General features: G+C 48.1%; 1 protein-coding gene across 1 annotated transcript in view; it reads left to right on the forward strand.

The window, feature by feature from the left end:
• The window catches only part of SECISBP2 (SECIS binding protein 2), a 99541-nt gene extending 85500 nt beyond the window's left edge, over positions 1-14041 (forward strand). Inside the window, exons 10-12 of the mRNA XM_075318900.1 lie at positions 4271-4425; positions 12178-12376; positions 13035-14041. Of these exons, the coding sequence (XP_075175015.1) occupies positions 4271-4425; positions 12178-12376; positions 13035-13132 (452 nt within the window). The 3' untranslated portion in view covers positions 13133-14041. The remainder of the gene's footprint in view (positions 1-4270; positions 4426-12177; positions 12377-13034) is intronic.
• The last annotated feature ends 1718 nt before the right edge of the window (positions 14042-15759 follow it).

A 15759-nucleotide genomic window follows, 5' to 3' on the forward strand; every position in this document is an offset into this window, starting at 1 on the left:
CATACAGACAAACACACACAACTCTGCTACATACAGACAAACACACACAACTCTGCTACATACAGACAAACACACACAACTCTGCTACATACAGACAAACACATACAACTCTGCTACATACAGACAAACACATACAACTCTGCTACATACAGACAAATACACACAACTCTGCTGCTCTGTGGGGCCTGCACCCACGGCTCGGCGGGTACAGCACCCGCGGCATCGGCGGGGGGGGGGGGGGGCATTGGCAGGGCATACATCTGGGGGGTTAGAAGCAGCTCACCGGGGCCCATAATGGGGAGGCGGGGAGGGCATTTACCCGATTAGGTCACGGTGGAGAGGGGGCCCACACAGCGCCGGACAGAAGCTCGCCTCCATCTGTGGGACTGAGAAGGTGGTAGCTCCGCCCACAGATGAAATTCAAAACAGGATGTCTGCGCGCCTTAAAGTGACGGCGCCGCAGATTGCTGCCGAGGACTGCGGTCCCCGGAACTCGGCCGGGGGCAGCAGAACTATAAAGGCGAGTGGGCCCCGGCCAAGGGACAGGAGAACTGACGAGGCCGAGTGGGCCCCCCCGGCTCTCCAGGGCCCCGGCATTTGCCCATAGACAGGTAGGAGCCCTGTCTGCGAGCCAGATACGGCCATCAAAAGAGCCATATCTGGCTCGCGAGCCATAGGTTCCCGACCCCTGCTGTATGATATATACCGTATTTTTCGCTTTATAAGATGCACCTGATTATAAGACGCACCCCCAAATTTGGTGAAGGAAAAGAGATTTTTTTTTTTTTATGTTAAATGGGGTCCATCTTATAATGCCAGTGTCCCTCTAACAAATCATATAGGGTATATGTCCCTCATAGCCCCCATCCTAAAATTAGCCCCCTTAATCTGGATATGGCCCCCTTATATTGAATATAGCCCCCTTGTGATGGCACACGTTCCCCTGTGCTGCCTATGGTCCCCTATGGATTGCACACGTTCCAGTGTTAGATAACGCCCCCATGCTGCTGCCCATGGCCCCTATAGATCGCACAAGTCCCCCTGTGTTAGATATCGCCCCCATAGTGCTGCCCATGGCTCCTATATAGATCGCACAAGTCCCCCTGTGTTATATATCGCCCCCATAGTGCTGCCCATGGTCCCTATAGATCGCACAAGTCCCCCTGTGTTAGATATCTCCCCCATAGTGCTGCCCATGGTCCCTATAGATCGCACAAGTCCCCCTGTGTTAGATATCGCCCCCATAGTGCTGCCCATGGCCCCTATATAAATAAATTCTTATTTGCATACTTCCCAGGGGGCATTGCTCTAGAATCACTGCGTTGAGAAACACGTGATGGTGTCTCCGCAGTGGATATGTTGATCTCCCTAACGTCAACAATGCTTGCTCATGGCCCCTATATAGATCGCACAAGTCCCCCTGTGTTAGATATCGCCCCCATAGTGCTGCCCATGGCCCCTATATAGATCGCACAAGTCCCCCTGTGTTAGATATCTCCCCCATAGTGCTGCCCATGGCCCCTATATAGATCGCACAAGTCCCCCTGTGTTAGATATCGCCCCCATAGTGCTGCCCATGGCCCCTATATAGATCGCACAAGTCCCCCTGTGTTAGATATCTCCCCCATAGTGCTGCCCATGGCCCCTATATAGATCGCACAAGTCCCCCTGTGTCAAATATGGCCCCTAGGCTGCTGCCCAAAGTAAAATAAAACCCTCTTTCCTTATCTCCTCCAGCGCTGAGCTCCCTCCTGTCTGGCTCCGTGCTTCTGTTCTTCCACTTCCTGGTTCTCAGTGCGGTCATGTGATCGGCACAGCAGCCTGAGATCTCTGCCTGCCTGATCACAGTGGAAGCAGGGACACGGGGAGAAACGCTGCAGGGGTAAGTAAAGCTTTTTTATTTTAGAATGAGCAGCAGCCTGGGGGCCAAATCTAACACAGGGGTGGGCATGTGCGATCACACTGGGACGCAGGCTCATATAATATGCACCACTGCCCCAGCCCCTCACTGCGTGCGATTTCAGCACCATTGGAGATGGACAGCGGCTGTGCATATTATATGAGCGGGTGCAGGAGATCAAAGGCTGCAGCCCGCAGCGTTCCCCTGTGCTCCAGAGCTGCTGCCCCCACCTCCCCTGGACGCTGCAGTGTACATATATATATATACACACCCCCCCCGTATATCCGGCGTATAAGACGACCCCCCCACTGTAGCCATTATTTTAAGGGGGTAAAAAGTCGTCTTATACGCCAGTATATACGGTATTTTAAACAACTTAAAAAAATAATAAACTGAAAATTACGGCGTGCAATATTATTCGTCCCCTTTACTTTCAGTGCAGCAAACTCATTTCAAAAGTTCATTGAGGATCTCTGAATGATCCAATGTTGTCCTAAATGACTGATGATAAATTATAATCCACCTGTGTGTAATCTAGTCTCCGTATAAATGCACCTGCTCTGTGATAGTCTCAGTGTTCTGTTTAAAGCACAGCATCATGAAGACCAAGGAATACAACAGGCAGGTCCGTGATACTGTTGTGGAGACATTTAAAGCCGGAATTGATTACAAAAAGATTTTCAAAACTTTAAACGTCCCAAGGAGCACTGTGCAAGCGATCATATTATAATGGAAGGAGTATCATGCCACTGCAAATCTACCAAGACCCGGCCGTCCATTGATCCAAAATTTCATCTCAGACAAGAAGACTGATCAGAGATGGTCAAGAGGCCCATGATCACTCTGGATGAACTGCAGAGATCTACAGCTGAAGTGGGAGAGTGTGTCCATAGGACAACAATCAGTCGTACACTGCACAAATCTGGCCTTTATGGAAGAGTGGCAAGGAGAAAGCTATTTCTCAAAGATATCCATAAAAAGTGTAGTTTAAAGTTGGCCACAAGCCACCTGGGAGACACACCAAACATGTGGAAGAAGGTGCTCTGGTCAGATGAAACCAAAATTGAACTATTTGGGCACAATGCCAAACGATATGTTTGGTGTAAAAGCAACACAGCTCATCACCCTGAACATACCATCCCCACTGTCAAACATGGTGGTGGCAGCATCATGGTTTGGGCCTGCTTTTCTTCAGCAGGGGCAGTAAAGATGGTTAAAATTGATGGGAAGATAGATGGAGCCAAATACAGGACCATTCTTGAACAAAACCTGTTGGAGTCTGCAAAAGACCTGAGACTGGGACGGAGATTTGTCTTCCAACAAGACAATGATCCCAAACATAAAGCAAAATCTACAATGGAATGGTTCACAAATAAACGTATACAGGTGTTAGAATGGCCAAGTCAAAGTTCAGACCTGAATTCAATCGAGAATCTGTGGAAAGAGCTGAAAACTGCTGTTCACAAACGCTGTCCATCCAACCTCACTCAGCTCGAGCTGTTTGCAAAGGAAGAATGGGCGAGAATTTCAGTCTTTCGATGTGCAAAACTGATAGACATACCCCAAGCGACTTGCAGCTGTAATCGCAGCAAAATATGACGCTACAAAGTATTAACTTAAAGGGGACGAATAATATTGCACGCTCCCACTTTTCAGTTATTTATTTTTTAAAAAAGTTTAAAATAAACAATAAATTTCGTTTAACTTCACAATTGTGTCCCACTTGTTGTTGATTCTTCACCATGACATTAAAACTTTTATCTTTGAAGCCTGAAATGTGGGAAAAGGTTGAAAAATTTAAGGGGGCCGAATATTTATTTTTACAAGGCACTGTATATATCGAAGTGGTGACCCTCTCCGAATCCAGCACTGCCTCTCTGCTGCAGCAGTGACATCACTCGACAGCATGTTAAGTGCTACAGGCAATCATTGGGCTCAGCGGCACTTGCCGTCCACTTCTATGGAGCTGCTAAGCAGAGTGTTTGGCTGCAGCAGTTACACGTGCTGTTGATGCAAGAGATTATCTTGCACAACCCCTTTAACTGCTGCTACTTTCATAAGGCTCATATTCATTGCTGAGCAGTGGATGCCCGTAAGTAAAGCACGTGGCCACTGAGGCCAGTGATTGGCTTTAACAGTCATGCATGTGCAAGTTTTGGCAGTTGCACTTCTAAAAAATCTATTTAATACATAAGATCCAATTCCACTAAGACTGCGTTATGATGGATGAATTTGTAGCGTTGAGAATATTGGCCTTGCCCAAAGGGAATTCTAAGTTTCATAAGTTGATATAGTGCAGTAATCGCGCTGTGGGTAAATTGAGTAACGCTGAAGCACAGATTCTCTTTTCGTGTATTCCTCTTTCTCCAGGGGGTTTAGATGACACTCTGCAAGCAATCATTAACTCCGCCTGTGAGCAGAATATCCCCTTTGTGTTTGCTCTTAATCGTAAAGCTTTGGGTCGTTGTGTGAACAAAGCCGTACCGGTTAGCGTGGTTGGCATATTCAGCTATGATGGAGCGCAGGTGAGGCGGCATTTATCCATTTTATGATGGTAAAAGAGCAGGTAAATGGATGGAAAAAGAATGCAAAGTGCAGTTCAGTCATTTTCCATGCATAGGACACTGGGTATCTTTACATTCACAGGCACCATTACTACAAAATCATTTTTTTTTTTTTTATTTGTGTTGCATTCTTATTGTTGCTCATGATTTTACTGCTCTGCTGGATCTCCGTGTGCATCAGTGACTTACACAAGGTTTTTCTGGGCTTCTCTTATAGTATCCATTGATTTTATATTAAGAATAAACAGCCGTAAATACAAAAAGTGTGACATAAATTCCCATTAAGCAGATAACTGCATTACATATCAGAAGAACAAATAAGTATTTGTAACGTACGACCAAGTCATGTGATAGAGAATTATGTTAGATCAATCAAAGTAACAGTGCGCACCTGCTTGACCGGTCAGTGCTGTAGCCGCTCCGCCAAGATAACTGAAATGGAGTGGTGTGGTGATCTAAACTTATTTTCTGGCTTTTTATTTTTCTGCTGCATGGAATAAGGGCACATTAAGGCCTCGGTTCCACTTGCGTTTTGCAGAGAGATGTGGAATCCAATAAAACATTGGATGGCTCTCGCACCAGTGTAAAACTGCGTGGCAGTGTCCATCTGCGATTAATTTCTTATGCCATAGTAGAATGAATTGCAGCATTCTGCGACTGGCAGCGAGTCTCGACTCACACGCACTCATACTATGGATGCATGTGATCCATCTCACTGCACTTGCATGTCAGCCGACCACAGTGCGATATATGCACAGAGACAGGCGGCAGAGGAAATGGGGAGAAAGTGCTCCTTCTCTCTCCTCCGCAGCTGTGAGCTGATCACAAGACCCTCGACTCACACCCGCAGCAAAGGGTCATTAGCATATCTGTTCCGATGCTCTCGCATTGGAAGCTATGCGCAAGTGGAACCGAGGCCTTAAAGGGAATATTTCACACTATGGTGCCTTATTTGCATGAAAAAATCTGTGTTGACTGCTTTCTTTTAAGGCTAAGTTCACACAGGGCATCTTTTGGTGTGTTTTTGGTGCATTTTTATGGTCCCAAAGTTGCACCAAAATGCATGCATTTCCTTATCTCAGCAAAGTCTGAGAATTTTTGCTGTCCACACTGGGCATCTTTTGCTGGCTGCATCTTCGATGCGTTTTTGAAGATGCACCCCAGATGCAGCATGTCAATTCTTTTGGCGTTTTTCCAGCGTTTTGAGCCCTTCCACTCAATAGGTTTGACTTAAAAAAACACATTGGTAAAAAACGCGTCAAAAACGCATTGCGTTTTTTAATGCATTTTTGGCGCGGTGTGTTTTCTTTGTCGCTCTATTGGGAGACCCAGACAATTGGGTGTATAGGCTATGCCTCCGGAGGCCGCACAAAGTATTACACTCAAAAGTGTTAAGCCCCTCCCCTTCTGCCTATACACCCCCCGTGCTCCCACGGGCTCCTCAGTTTTTTGCTTTGTGCGAAGGAGGTCAGACACGCACAGCACAGCTCCACAGATTAGTCAGCAGCAGCTGCTGACTATGTCGGTTGGAAGAAAAGTGGGCCCATATAGGGCCCCCAGCATGCTCCCTTCTCACCCCACTCTTGTCGGCGGTGTTGTTAAGGTTGAGGTATCCATTGCGGGTACAGAGGCTGGAGCCCACATGCTGCTTTCCTTCCCCATCCCCCTCAGGGCTCTGGGTGAAGTGGGATCCTATCGGTCTCCAGGCACTGAGACCGTGCTTCATCCACAACTCCTGTGGAGCCTGCTGGATAGGAGCCGGGTACAGTTCAGGGACATGGCCCTGCTACGTGAAGGTACTCTGTATCCCTGTGGGGACCGCGCACGGCAACACCTCAGCTTTGCTGGGTGTGCTAGTGCACCGGGGACCGCGGCGCTGACCGGCTTAAACTGTGCCATTACACACTCAGCGTCGCTGAGTGTGTTTATATGTAGGGGCTACCGCGCTAACCGCCGCTGCCATGGGAAACTGCGGCGCGGCTGGGACTTGTAGTTCGCCGGGGACTTCGGCGTCGGCCGCGCTTTTACGGCGGCCACGCGTATACTCGAGTCCCCGGCTTGCTTGCGGCCTAGTTTCCCTTTCTCCCGCCCTCAGCCCTGACAGACAGGGGAAGGGCGGGACGCTGCACGGAACGAGCAGCACTGAGGGCTGGAGTATGCTTTGCATACTCCACCCCCCTCACTGTGCACAGTGTGAGCACCTCGGCCACGCCCACGGCTCCCTCCTCTCGTCAGGACGCCGCAGCCTTTCCTGTCAGCTCCTCCGACGCTGCAGAGAGGGATTAACCCTGGGAGACCCAGACACGGTCTCTGGTGGCCTCATAACCGCTTTAGGCGGATGGTAAGCAGCACCTGTGGTGCTAGCCCATGGTGCTGTAGTGTATTGATACATTATTTGTTTATAGTATATATTTTACACTGTATGAGCACAGTTCATTCTGGCTATATACCCTAGTGTGTTACTCAGGGAATTCAATAGCATGGCGCCCACAAAAGGCAGGGGTGCCAAAGCACAGGCTTATTATGCTGCCTGCGTCGCTTGTACGACCCAGCTGCCGGCAGGTTCCATTGACCCTCATTGTGTGCACTGTTCGGCCCCTGTGACACTTCTTCAGCCAGGGCCTCTGCTAAGAGGGGCCCAGGGGGAGCCACCTGTTGACACTGTCCTAGTGATGGGGACGGAGTTTGCAAGACTCTCTGAGACTATGACTAAGATACTAGAAGCCTTGCAGTCCAGGCCGGTATCTCAGCAAAGGGACTCTGTTGAATCATTGTTCCCTGGCCCCCCTCAGTTGGACCAACAATGTCCTCCCGGGGTATCTCATACATCCCAGACTGAGGGTTCTGACTTAGACCCCAGCCCCAGACCGACTAAGCGGGCTCGCTTAGAATTTCCCTCGACATCATATTGTTCAGGGTCTCAGCGGGGGGAATCTCTGGTTGATGATGCGGAGACAGCTGATCAGGATTCTGATCCTGAGGCCGCTCTCAATCTTAATACTCCAGACGGGGACGCCATAGTGAACGTTCTTATTGCGTCCATCGATCAAATGCTGGATATTTCTCCCTCAGCTCCTCCGGCGGAGGAGTCAGCTTCTCTTACACCGAGTATGTTTCTGGACTACTCTGATTTCAGAGAGGCAGTCCAGATTCATCATGCTTGTCCAGATAAGCGGTTTTCTAAGCGCCTTAAGGATACACGTTATCCTTTTCCCCCTGACGTGGTTAAAGGTTGGACTCAGTGTCCCAAAGTGGATCCTCCAATCTCCAGACTGGCGGCTAGATCCATACTTGCAGTGGAAGAGGGGGCCTCGCTCAAGGATGCCACTGACAGGCAGATGGAGCTCTGGTTGAAATCCATCTATGAAGCTATCGGAGCTTCTTTTGCCCCAGCATTCGCAGCCGTATGGGCGCTACAAGCTATCTCAGCAGGTCAAGCGCAAATTGAAGCAGCCACATGCACGGCCGCGCAACAAGTGGCATCCATTACCACCCAGACCTCGGCAATTGCGTCTTACGCTATTATTGCTGTCCTGGACTCTGCGAGCCGTACGGCGGTCGCGGCCGCCAATTCGGTGGTACTCCGCAGGGCCTTGTGGCTACGGGAATGGAAGGCAGATTCTGCTTCCAAAAAAGCGCTTAACCAGTTTGCCAATTTCTGGCGACAGGCTGTTTGGCGAGCGTCTGGATGAAATCATCACACAATCCAAGGGAAAGGATGCATCCTTACCCCAGTCCAAACAGGACATACCCCAACAGAGGAGAGGGCAGTCGAGGTTTCGGTCCTTTCAGGGCGGGGCAGGTCCCAATTCTCCTCGTCCAAAAGGTCTCAGAAAGAACAAAGGAACTCTGACGCATGGCGGTCTAAGTCACGTCCTTAAAAGGCCACCGGAGGCGCCGCTAACAAAGCGGCTTCCTCATGACTTCGACCTCCTCTAGTAGCATCCTCGGTCGGTGGCAGGCTCTCCCGCTTTTGCGACACCTGGCTGCCACAAATAAAAGACCGCTGGGTGAGAGACATTCTGTCTCACGGTTACAAGATTGAGTTCACCTCTCGTCCCCCGACTCGATTCTTCAGGTCATTCCCGCCTCCCTAGCGAGCCGAGGCTCTTCTGCAGGCGCTGTGCACTCTGAAGGCAGAAGGAGTGGTGATCCCGGTTCCTCTTCAGCAACTGAGCCACGGTTTTTACTCCATCTTGTTTGTGGTCCCAAAGGAGGACGGGTCTTTCCGCCCGGTCCTGGACCTGAAACTGCTCAACAAACATGTAAAACCAGACGGTTCAGGATGGAATCCCTCCGCTCCGTCATCGCCTCAATGACCCAAGGAGATTTCCTTGCATCGATCGATATCAAAGATGCTTATCTCCACGTACCGATTGCTCCAGAGCCCAGCACTTCTTGCGCTTCGCCATAGGAAACGAACACCTGCAATTCGTGGCACTGCTGTTCGGCCTGGCAACAGCCCCACGGGTTTTTACCAAGGTTATGGCTACTGTAGTAGCGCTCCTACACTCGCAGGGTCACTCGGTGATCCCGTACTTGGATGCTGATCAAGGCACCCTCTCTAGAGGCATGCCAACGCATCCTCGACGCTTCCCTGGAGACTCTCCAGGGTGTCTGGTGGATCATCAATTTTCCAAAGTCAAATCTGACACCGGCCCAATCGCTGACATATCTTGGCATGGAGTTTCATACCCTCTCAGCGATAGTGAAGCTTCCGCTGTTCAAGCAGTAGGCACTACAGAAAGGGGTACAATCTCTCCTTCAAGGCCAGTCACACACCTTGAGGCGCCTCATGCACTTCCTGGGGAAGATGGTGGCAGCAATGGAGGCAGTCCCTTTCGCGCAGTTTCACCTGCGTCCCCTTCAATGGGACATCCTACGCAAATGGGACAGGAAGCCGACGTCCCTCGACAGGACCGTCTCCCTCTCTCAGGCGACCAAAGCTTCCCTTCGGTGGTGGCTTCTTCCCACTTCGTTATCAAAAGGGAAATCCTTCCTACCCCCATCCTGGGAAGTAGTCACGACGGACGCGAGTCTGTCAGGGTGGGGAGCGGTTTTTTCCCCACCACAGGGCTCAGGGTACGTGGACCCAGCAAGAGTCCTCGCTTCAGATCAACGTTCTGGAAATACGGGCAGTGTATCTTGCCCAGAAAGCGTCCCAGCAGTGGCTGGAGGGCAAGCAGATCCGAATTCAGTCGGACAATTCCACAGCGGTGGCATACATCAACCACCAAGGCGGCACACGCAGCCGGCAAGCCTTCCAGGAAGTCCGGCGGATTTTGATGTGGGTGGAAGCCACGGCATCCACCATATCCGCAGTTCACGTCCCAGGCGTGGAAAACTGGGAAGCAGATTATCTCAGTTGCCAGGGCATGGACGCAGGGGAATGGTCCCTTCACACGGACGTGTTTCAGGAGATCCGTTGCTGCTGGGGGGTGCCGGACGTCGACCTCATGGCGTCCCGGCACAACAACAAGGTACCAATGTTCATGGCACGGTCTCAAGATCCCAGAGCTCTGGCGGCAGACGCCTTAGTTCAGGATGGTCACAGTTTCAGCTCCCTTATGTGTTTCCTCCGCTGGCACTGTTGCCCAGAGTGTTACGCAAGATCAGGACCGACTGCCGCCGCGCCATCCTCGTCGCTCCAGGCTGGCCAAGGAGGTCGTGGTACCCGGATCTGTGGCATCTCACGGTCGGCCAACCGTGAACACTACCAGACCGAACAGACTTGCTATCTCGAGGGCCGTTTTTCCCATCTGAATTCTGCGGCCCTCAACCTGACTGTGTGGCTATTGAGTCCTGGACCCTAGCGTCTTCAGGGTTATCTCAAGACGTCATTGCCACTATGAGACAGGCTAGGAAACCAACGTCCGCCAAGATCTACCACAGGACGTGGAAAATTTTCCTGTCGTGGTGCTCTGCTCAGGGTTTTTCTCCCTGGCCTTTTGACTTGACCACTTTTCTGTCCTTCCTTCAATCTGGACTGGAAAAGGGTTTGTCACTCGGCTCCCTTAAGGGACAAGTCTCAGCGCTCTCTGTGTTTTTCCAGAAGCGCCTAGCCAGGCTTCCACAGGTACGCACGTTCCTGCAGGGGGTTTGTCACATCGTTCCTCCTTACAAGCGGCCGTTAGAACCCTGGGATCTAAACAGGGTTCTGATGGTTCTTCAGAAACCACCATTCGAGCCAATGAGAGATATTTCCCTCTCATGACTTTCGCAGAAAGTGGTTTTTCTAGTAGCAGTCTCTTCTCTTCGGAGAGTGTCTGAGCTAGCAGCATTGTCGTGCAAAGCCCCTTTCCTGGTGTTTCACCAGGACAAGGTGGTTCTACGTCCGGTTCCGGATTTTCTCCCTAAGGTGGTATCCTCCTTTCATCTTAATCAGGATATCTCCTTACCTTCTTTTTATCCTCATCCAGTTCACCAATGTGAAAAGGATTGGCACTTGTTAGATTGGGTGAGAGCACTCAGACTCTACATTTCTCGTACGGCGCCCCTGCGCCGCTCGGATGCACTCTTTGTCCTTGTCGCTGGCCAGCGTAAAGGGTCACAGGCTTCCAAATCAACCCTGGCTCGGTGGATCAAGGAGCCAATTATCGAAGCCTACCGTTCTGCTGGGCTTCCGGTTCCCTCAGGGCTGAAGGCCCATTCTACCAGAGCCGTGGGCGCGCCCTGGGCTTTGAGGCACCAGGCTACGGCTCAGCAGGTGTGTCAGGCGGCTACCTGGTCGAGCCTGCACACTTTCACGAAGCACTATCAGGTGCATACCTATGCTTCGGCGGATGCCAGCCTAGGTAGACGAGTCCTTCAGGCGGCGGTTGCCCACCTGTAGGAAGAGGCCGTTTTACGGCTCTATTATGAGGTATTATTTTACCCACCCAGGGACTGCTTTTGGACGTCCCAATTGTCTGGGTCTCCCAATAGAGCGACAAAGAAGAAGGGAATTTTGTTTACTTACCGTAAATTCCTTTTCTTCTAGCTCTAATTGGGAGACCCAGCGCCCGCCCCTGTTTTTTGTGTACACATGTTGTTCATGTTGAATGGTTTCAGTTCTCCGATATTCCTTCGGATTGAAGTTACTTTTAACCAGTTTATAATTCTTTTTCCTCCTTCTTGCTTTTGCACCAAAACTGAGGAGCCCGTGGAAGCACGGGGGGTGTATAGGCAGAAGGGGAGGGGCTTAACACTTTTGAGTGTAATACTTTGTGCGGCCTCCGGAGGCATAGCCTATACACCCAATTGTCTGGGTCTCCAAATTAGAGCTAGAAGAAAAGGAATTTACGGAAGGAGAACAAAATTCCCTTCTTTTGGGTCAGAAAAAAAAGATAATGCGTATAAACATACCCTAAAGCAGTCTTTTTCACTAGGACCAAAGTGGTGAGTTTTTATCTTTAGTACCATTGGCTCCTCTAGACCTTCTTCCTTTTTTGTTTCTTTTAAATTCGCCATATGCTTACAGAGATACGGACCTTTTTTGTGCTAGTTTTTATGTTTCTGATGGTGGTGTGGCTTACAAGGTTCAATGGGGCGTGTAATAGGCTGCTCTGTATAATTGCCATGTGAACCACGCCCACTTGGCAGACACCACAACGATTAGCACTAAATAAAAAGGCACATATCTGCAGAGGCTCTTTGTGCAGAAGTGAACGCTGGGAGTGAATCTATACAGGTTGTCAAACAGATTTTTAATATTGCGTGTGTAATGTGTTACAGGACCATTTCCACAAATTACATGATCTCACAATGAAGGCTAGACAAGACTATAAGGACATGATTAACTCTTTACAAAAGCAACAGAAAGAAAATGAGAGTGAAGAAAATGACGTGGAAGCGGTCACGGAAGACATCCAGCAAGAGACTATGGAAAATGCTACAGAACCTGCCATAGAAGAGACAGATGAGCCCAACTACAGTGAGTGTCCACAAACACATGATATTCTCACACCGGCTTACCTTGTAGACATTCACACGTAATCTAATCAGTCCAATGTGAGAAAAAGTTATGTCTTCTTTGATAATTAAAAAGTTTTGGTTTTTTTTTTCCAAGGACATTTTAAACATTGCAAAGGCATTGTAGGCCAACACCATCCTCAGTGACATATTAAGACCTCGGGTCAATATCGATATTGGTTTCTCCCAATTCACTAGTCCCTATGTGACGCCAACACAAATGGATCAATGTGAAGCCTTTCACTTTATTTCCAGATGATCCAGTGGCGTAGTATTTTTAGATGTTATCCAGTGCTCTGTGTTATTTACAGATCTAGTGGTTGAATAGTTTTTTTTTTTTTCCAGGGTTTTCCTCCAAAAAACATGATCACACGTATGTGGTTTTGCAATTCAGGTGTAGTGCAGCACCTTGTGTTGTCATTTTCTAGTTCTCTTTTGTTTCCAGTCATGGTCCTGGTTAATCAATGGTTGCATACTTATAACAAAAGTAGCTAAATTTCAAGGAGTTTCATGGCAGAATTCTGCCAAAAAATGCTTTATGAATTGCTCATCAGTGTAGAATGGCCATAAGGAGGTTATAATAATACATTAAACTCGATTTTATTCTTCTTTTTTTCCAGTAAAAGTATGGAAACGAATGCTAGAAGAGAAATACACTCCATATTCCATGAGCCGTGACGAATCTATGACAACTGACCTGCTTAATTTCCATCTTTGATTACCATTGTGTCTAGCTCGTAAGAACTGAAATCTTTCTGACAACTCTGTGAGCCAGCGCACTGAAAGCAAGTGGTCGTATCGCCCTGTGGTCTTTCTGAGACGAGAGCTGGAGGTCTCTGATTTTGCTAAATGAGGACCCTACATTGTATAGTTGAACATACCCTACTCGGGTACATGAGGCGCACTCCCCTTTTTTACTTGGAATGAAGCTGAAGATTTTTTTCAAATCATTATAACTTCATTGATTTATTTTACCACTAATTGAAGAGGAGATTATGTTTTAATGTTGCGTCATTGTTTCTCCAACTACTTATTACAAAAGTTGGCTTCTTCTCCACATCATTGGCCAGCTGAGGAAAAGTGCTCTTCTCCTAGAAGCATGAAATAATGAAAGTTTTCATGTTACTAACAACCATCTTCTATCCTTCTCGCTCGGCCAGTTGATTGTCTTCAATTCTGACTCCATAATGATTATCACCCTTTTTCATATAATTCTTTATAGGTTTTTAGGAATTATTTCCTATATCTGCAACCACAGTTCCTGGGGGGTTTCTTTCCTACTAAAATCTTTATTAGGACTATTTTTGTTAAACCATCGGATTTCAGATTATCATTGATTTTTTTTTATTTTTAATTTACGTCGTAGAAGAAAGAAAAGGGAATTTTGGATTAAAAAGGTATCTTTCCACTTTGAACAGTGGCAATCAATGTCTGATTCCGTGTGCTGCTGTAAACTTATCATTGTAACTTTATAAAAGTTTAACACCGTTGGTAAATATGATTGAAAATGTTGACCAAGTATCCAGAAAATGTGTAAAACACCATTCCAGCGTTTGTTTGTTATTTCACGCCAGGAGTGGTATCGCTAATGTATGTTCCCTGCGTACAGTAGAATACTGATCAGCCACTGTCTTCTGCTGTTCTTGGCACCGCTCCAGTCGTCTTCTGCTAGTTATGACCTTCTGGATTGCTCCAGTGTTCACTGGGTGAACAGGAATCACTTCTCATTGTAAGTCTGAGAATCAAAACAAGGCTCTCGTATATTCCTATAAGATTGCGATTTTGGGTCAGGAGACCAGGGCCGCCATCAGGGCATTACTAGTGGAACTCCTGTAGCGGGCCCGGTGAGCAGCAGGCAGGAGGGGGGGCCCGGACACGCTGACAGGCCCCTCCCCTTTCCTTCCTCTTCTCCCCGGGCCCCAGCGTAGGGGGCATTAACAGTACACTTCGCAGGGCGGGCTGGCCGTGCAGTGAGCAGGAGGTGGGGCCTGGACACGCTGACAGCCTGGGGCCCTCCCCTTTCATTTCTCTGCTCCCCGGGCCCCATGGGCAGGGGGTGGGGACGTTGCACTGACAGCACCTGCAGTCGCACAGGGGCCCCAAGCGGGAGCGGGCCCCTAGAGCCTGAAAACGTACTGGGTACGTCATAGCTCCCTGGTACTTAAGGACCCATGACGTACCCAGTACGTCATGGTGAGATCGTGGCCCCGGTGGCTGCGATCGCTGCAGATATCTTAGATTCAGGGAGGAGGGGCCTTCTGCCTGACCTCAGGAGGGGTGGCGTCTCCTCCCTGGACCTGTATTTGCATAGATTTTAATGGTTGAGTCTGATCCGCAAAATGGATAAGAATAGGAGATGCTCTGAATCTTACAGACCGGAGACACGGATCTAGTTTTAAAACTGTGTGTATGGTTCAGTGTGGTGTCGGAGAAAAAAAACAGCGCACATGGATCTGTGAATGCAGACTTAAACCCAGAGGTGCGTTGTTCTTAGTGAGGGGTGACAGTGGGTTGAATTAAACAGGCTAGAGTCTGCTAAAGACTGCGATGCCTGTCATGACAGTGCTCTTGTAAAGAGTGGCTAGCATTCATAGGAGATTGATTTTTACCATATATTTTAAGGCCACGTTCAGATGTTGAGTAATTGAGTTTTTTACTTTTATTTGTAGCCAAAACCAGGAGTGGGTAATAAATACAGAATTGGTGCCGAGTTTCTATTATACTTTTCCTCTGATTGTTCCATTCCTGGTTTTGGCTACAAATACTGAGATAAACTCTCTAAATACTCAACGTGTGCACATGGCTTAATACTATGGTATTGCTGTATATAGTATATTGGATTAGACAATCACAGTTTTGAGTCTTCTAAGGGAGCTACAAAATATGGTAAAAAGTTTAGAAAAACAAAATTCTTATATAATTTATTTTTTTTTTGCTATAAAGTTGGGCCTCTTTAGGGGCTTTCAACGCATTTTTCCGTATTTAAAAAAAAAAAAAAAAAGGTAACCCAGGTAGTGATGGAAATAAACCTTTTAAAGGAGTACCTATCTTCATAAATAATTATTATTGGATAGTGGTTGTAAATACAAGCACTTATGCCGTTTTTTTGTTTACAGCTCGTTGCCTTGAAGACTGACCATCGCTGTTAGGTAGCTTGTAAGCACTGTTTTGAAGCTGGCCTGAATCGGAGTGATTGTGTTTTTCAGATTCAGCGCAGTTCTTAATAGCTTAATAGCAGCAATGGTTGCTCTCCTACATAAGGAGCTGTAAATAACACTTTCTCAAAAATGGCTGCAAATTTAATGAGCAGCGAATTGAAAAGTACTTGTTTTTTTTTTTACAAAC

The sequence above is a fragment of the Anomaloglossus baeobatrachus genome, chromosome 1, assembly GCF_048569485.1.
Source record: "Anomaloglossus baeobatrachus isolate aAnoBae1 chromosome 1, aAnoBae1.hap1, whole genome shotgun sequence".
In the NCBI taxonomy this organism is placed as follows: Eukaryota; Metazoa; Chordata; class Amphibia; order Anura; family Aromobatidae; genus Anomaloglossus; species Anomaloglossus baeobatrachus.